Source organism: Oncorhynchus gorbuscha, linkage group LG08 (genome assembly GCF_021184085.1).
Source record: "Oncorhynchus gorbuscha isolate QuinsamMale2020 ecotype Even-year linkage group LG08, OgorEven_v1.0, whole genome shotgun sequence".
Taxonomy (NCBI): Eukaryota; Metazoa; Chordata; class Actinopteri; order Salmoniformes; family Salmonidae; genus Oncorhynchus; species Oncorhynchus gorbuscha.
The window spans coordinates 2,877,355-2,883,354 of NC_060180.1; the positions used below are offsets into that span (position 1 = coordinate 2,877,355).

A 6,000-nucleotide genomic window follows, 5' to 3' on the forward strand; every position below is an offset into this window, starting at 1 on the left:
AGTGATGTGGTCAAGTCCTGCAGGCTCTAGTTTTATCTTATCTTGATTATCTGTCCAGTGATGTGGTCAAGTCCTGCAGGCTCTAGTTTTATCTTATCTTGATTATTGTCCAGTGATGTGGTCAAGTCCTGCAGGCTCTAGTTTTATCTTATCTTGATTATTGTCCAGTGATGTGGTCAAGTCCTGCAGGCTCTAGTTTTATCTTATCTTGATTATTGTCCAGTGATGTGGTCAAGTCCTGCAGGCTCTGTCCTTGATTATTGTCATGTGGTCAAGTCCTGCAGGCTCTAGTTTTATCTTATCTTGATTATTGTCCAGTGATGTGGTCAAGTCCTGCAGGCTCTAGTTTTATCTTATCTTGATTATTGTCCAGTGATGTGGTCAAGTCCTGCAGGCTCTAGTTTTATCTTATCTTGATTATTGTCCAGTCATGTGGTCCAGTCCTGCAGGCTCTAGTTTTATCTTATCTTGATTATTGTCCAGTGATGTGGTCAAGTCCTGCAGGCTCTAGTTTTATCTTATCTTGATTATTGTCCAGTGATGTGGTCAAGTCCTGCAGGCTCTAGTTTTATCTTATCTTGATTATTGTCCAGTGATGTGGTCAAGTCCTGCAGGCTCTAGTTTTATCTTATCTTGATTATTGTCCAGTCAGTGATGTGGTCAAGTCCTGCAGGCTCTAGTTTTCTTATCTTATCTTGATTATTGTCCAGTGATGTGGTCAAGTCCTGCAGGCTCTAGTTTTATCTTATCTTGATTATTGTCCAGTGATGTGGTCAAGTCCTGCAGGCTCTAGTTTTATCTTATCTTGATTATTGTCCAGTCATGTGGTCAAGTCCTGCAGGCTCTAGTTTTATCTTATCTTGATTATTGTCCAGTGATGTGGTCAAGTCCTGCAGGCTCTAGTTTTATCTTATCTTGATTATTGTCCAGTGATGTGGTCAAGTCCTGCAGGCTCTAGTTTTATCTTATCTTGATTATTGTCCAGTGATGTGGTCAAGTCCTGCAGGCTCTAGTTTTATCTTATCTTGATTATTGTCCAGTCATGTGGTCAAGTCCTGCAGGCTCTAGTTTGATCTTGTCTTGATTATTGTCCAGTCATGTGGTCAAGTCCTGCAGGCTCTAGTTTGATCTTGTCTTGATTATTGTCCAGTGATGTGGTCAAGTCCTGCAGGCTCTAGTTTTATCTTATTTGATTAGTTGTCAGTCATGTGGTCAAGTCCTGCCAGTCATGCTCAAGTCCTGCAGTTTTTTATCTTATCTTGATTATTGTCCAGTGATGTGGTCAAGTCCTGCAGGCTCTAGTTTTATCTTATCTTGATTATTGTCCAGTGATGTGGTCAAGTCCTGCAGGCTCTAGTTTTATCTTATCTTGATTATTGTCCAGTGATGTGGTCAAGTCCTGCAGGCTCTAGTTTTATCTTATCTTGATTATTGTCCAGTCATGTGGTCAAGTCCTGCAGGCTCTAGTTTTATCTTATCTTGATTATTGTCCAGTGATGTGGTCAAGTCCTGCAGGCTCTAGTTTTATCTTATCTTGATTATTGTCCAGTGATGTGGTCAAGTCCTGCAGGCTCTAGTTTTATCTTATCTTGATTATTGTCCAGTCATGTGGTCAAGTCCTGCAGGCTCTAGTTTGATCTTATCTTGATTATTGTCCAGTGATGTGGTCAAGTCCTGCAGGCTCTAGTTTTATCTTATCTTGATTATTGTCCAGTGATGTGGTCAAGTCCTGCAGGCTCTAGTTTTATCTTATCTTGATTATTGTCCAGTGATGTGGTCAAGTCCTGCAGGCTCTAGTTTTATCTTATCTTGATTATTGTCCAGTCATGTGGTCAAGTCCTGCAGGCTCTAGTTTGATCTTATCTTGATTATTGTCCAGTCATGTGGTCAAGTCCTGCAGGCTCTAGTTTTATCTTATCTTGATTATTGTCCAGTGATGTGGTCAAGTCCTGCAGGCTCTAGTTTGATCTTATCTTGATTATTGTCCAGTCATGTGGTCAAGTCCTGCAGGCTCTAGTTTTATCTTGTCTTGATTATTGTCCAGTCATGTGGTCGAGATCTGCAAAGAAAGACCTAGTTAAGCTGCAGCTGACCGAGAACAGAGAGTCTTGCTCTTCAGTTTAATCAGAGGGCTGATATAAATACTATGCATGTCAGTCTCTCTTGGCTAAGAGTTGAGGAGAGACTGACTGCATCAATTATTTTGTTTAATAAGAAACATTAATGTGTTGGAAATTCCTAATTGTTTGCATAGTCAAATTACACACAGCTCTGACACACACTTACCCCACCAGACATGTCACCAGGGGTCTTTTCACAGTCCCCAGGTCCAGAACAAATTCAAGAAAACGTACAGTATTTTACAGAGCCATTGGAATGCATGGAACTCCCTTCCATCTTATACAGCGCAAGTGAACAGCAAACCTTGTTTCAACACCTCTCCCCCATGTGACCTACTTGTAGTGTGTATGTACTGACATGTATGTGGAACTAATAGATGCACACACACACGTTGTAAAGTCTTTTGTCTGTAATGTATTTTCCGTGATGCTTCGGGCATCTGATTCAGAGGGGTTAGGTTAAATGACTCCTGCACCTCTCTGATTCAGAGGGGTTAGGTTAAATGACTCCTGCACCTCTCTGATTCAGAGGGGTTAGGTTAAATGACTCCTGCACCTCTCTGATTCAGAGGGGTTGGGTTAAATGACTCCTGCACCTCTCTGATTCAGAGGGGTTGGGTTAAATGACTCCTGCACCTCTCTGATTCAGAGGGGTTAGGTTAAATGACTCCTGCACCTCTCTGATTCAGAGGGGTGGGGTTAAATGACTCCTGCACCTCTCTGATTCAGAGGGGTTGGGTTAAATGACTCCTGCACCTCTCTGATTCAGAGGGGTTGGGTTAAATGACTCCTTCACCTCTCTGATTCAGAGGGGTTGGGTTAAATGACTCCTGCACCTCTCTGATTCAGAGGGGTTGGGTTAAATGACTCCTGCACCTGTGATTCAGAGGGGTTGGGTTAAATGACTCCTGCACCTCTGATTCAGAGGGGTTGGGTTAAATGACTCCTGCACCTCTGATTCAGAGGGGTTGGGTTAAATGACTCCTGCACCTGTGATTCAGAGGGGTTGGGTTAAATGACTCCTGCACCTCTGATTCAGAGGGGTTGGGTTAAATGACTCCTGCACATCTGATTCAGAGGGGTTGGGTTAAATGACTCCTTCACCTCTAATTCATAGGGGTTGGGTTAAATGACTCCTGCACCTCTCTGATTCAGAGGGGTTGGGTTAAATGACTCCTGTACCTCTCTGATTCAGAGGGGTGGGGTTAAATGACTCCTTCACCTCTAATTCATAGGGGTTGGGTTAAATGACTCCTGCACCTCTCTGATTCAGAGGGGTTGGGGTAAATGACTCCTTCACCTCTAATTCATAGGGGTTGGGTTAAATGACTCCTGCACCTCTCTGATTCATAGGGGTTGGGTTAAATGACTCCTGCACCTCCCTCTTTCAGAGGGGTTGGGTTAAATGACTCCTGCACCTCTCTGATTCAGAGGGGTTGGGTTAAATGACTCCTGCACCTCTCTGATTCAGAGGGGTTGGGTTAAATGACTCCTGCACCTCTCTGATTCAGAGGGGTTGGGTTAAATGACTCCTGCACCTCTCTGATTCAGAGGGGTTGGGTTAAATGTGAAGATGTGTTGAACAACTGACTAGGTATCCCCCTTTGCCTTTGCCTTTGCCTTAGCTAATGGGGATCTTAATAAATCAACACACTGTGTAAAAAAAACCTTGCTGATCCCTGTGTGTAGATTAAATTAGGGCTGGTCCCAAATTATACTATGTTCCCTATTTAGTGCACTAGCCTACTTTTGACCAGAGCTCATAGGGTTAGGCCATTGTGCACTATGTAGGGAATAGGCTGCCTTTTGTGACTCATCCTATATGTTGAGATTCCTAGATATTGTGTAATTAATGAATTGATTGTGGTTCCTGTGGGATCGCTGCAGTTAAACCATGAATGTATTATGATGCCTGTTACTATGACGCAGAAAACACTGACCTTCATCACATGATGAACACGTGTATCATGGAGAGCCTGTATACAGACAGTTAGGAGTTGTTTATCACAAAGCCTATTTTCAGGACCGTGGTCTTGTTTTTTTTATTGATATCACTGCATTATGTATTTGCTGTGTTTAAATCTATATTTGGATTCAACAGAGTGCTACCGTGTGAGCCTTTACCAAACTGTTTTTCACTCTACTGGTCAATGCCAATTGCTTTTCTGGTAGCGTTTTACATGAAGATATGTACAGCTTTTGAGTAGTGCTGTTAATACGGCCAGTGCAGCCTTAAGCTCAATATTCCTTGGCAAGAGGCTGTGACAAGCACACAATTTCAACTGTTTATTGTAGATATATAAACTAGAAACAAATAATGAACCGTTTCTAACCTACTTATAGAGTTAGAGTCCTTTATAATGTAGACTTCATGTAAAGTCTTCCTTTCTTTTGGTGAGTTATTCTATTCTATGAATACTATTCCAGGTCCCGATGGGCCCCACCAGGTACCCCAGATGCCTTCACTAGAAGTCCATATGATTGGACCACCATATCCACCACTCTGAGAGGTCAAGGTTCAGCAGGAGTCAACACATCTGTATGGACCCAGCAACCACCATCCCGACCACCACCAGTTCCTACCAGTCCCTGGCAACCGGCTCCCTCCAGTCCCTGGCAACCGGCTCCCTCCAGTCCCTGGCAACCGGCTCCCTCCAGTCCCTGGCAACCAAGACCAGTTTCTACCAGTCCCTGGCAACCAAGACCAGTTCCTACCCATCCCAGGCAACCAAGTCCAGTTCCTACCCGTCCCAGGCAACCAAGTCCAGTTCCTACCCGTCCCATGCAACCAAGTCCAGTTCCTACCCATCCCAGGCAACCAAGACCAGTTCCTACCAGTCCCAGGCAACCAAGACCAGTTCCTACCCGTCCCAGGCAACCAAGTCCAGTTCCTACCCGTCCCAGGCAACCAAGTCCAGTTCCTACCCGTCCCTGGCAACCAATACCAGTTCCTACCCGTCCCAGGCAACCAAGTCCAGTTCCTACCCGTCCCAGGCAACCAAGTCCAGTTCCTACCAGTCCCTGGCAACCAAGTCCAGTTCCTACCAGTCCCTGGCAACCAAGTCCAGTTCCTACCAGTCCCTGGCAACCAAGTCCAGTTCCTACCCGTCCCAGGCAACCAAGTCCAGTTCCTACCCGTCCCAGGCAACCAAGTCCAGTTCCTCCCGTCCCTGGCAACCAAGTCCCGTTCCTACCCGTCCCAGGCAACCAAGTCCAGTTCCTACCCGTCCCAGGCAACCAAGTCCAGTTCCTACCCGTCCCAGGCAACCAAGTCCAGTTCCTACCAGTCCTTGGCAACCAAGTCCAGTTCCTACCCGTCCCTGGCAACCAGCGCCTACCCGGCCACTACTGCCAATTCCTACCCGGCCCTGGCAAACAGCCACTACCCATTCCCCACCACCAGCCCCTACCCAGCCACCAATAGCTCCCACGCAGCCACCACCACCAGTCTGCCATGCTGCCCTCTGTCTTAACGGTGGGACCTGCCATGAGCTGCAGAGGCCCAGTGGAGCTCTGTCCTTCTACTGCGACTGCCCCCTACACTTCACTGGACGCTTCTGTGAGAAAGGTAGGTCTATGATTCTGTTACATACTATTTACACTAGGTAGCATACAAGTAGAATACAGCAGTGTATTGGCACTAAAAGTGTAACCACTTTGGTGGCATATGCTCCTAAATAAATAATTTTCTGTGCGACCTGGAATTTTAATTTGGGAACACCAGTGCGTCTAGAATTAAAATCACCCAGATAATAATTGTTGTAATGATTAAGCTCCGCTTTACCGCGGCCTCCGAGTGCCACAGAGTCCTCTCTCTCCCTCTGCGGCTGCTTGCTTCCTGTCCTCTGACCACACACACCAAGCCCCGCCTCCTGTCACT

The 6,000-nt window shown here is 45.7% G+C and overlaps 1 protein-coding gene across 1 annotated transcript in view; it reads left to right on the forward strand.

The window, feature by feature from the left end:
* LOC124041094 (protein eyes shut homolog) overlaps window positions 1–5,685 on the forward strand; it is a 222,873-nt gene extending 217,188 nt beyond the window's left edge. Inside the window, exon 24 of the mRNA XM_046358258.1 lies at window positions 4,548–5,685. Coding sequence (XP_046214214.1) covers window positions 4,548–5,544 — 997 coding nt within the window. The 3' untranslated portion in view covers window positions 5,545–5,685. The remainder of the gene's footprint in view (window positions 1–4,547) is intronic.
* Window positions 5,686–6,000: the final 315 nt, after the last annotated feature.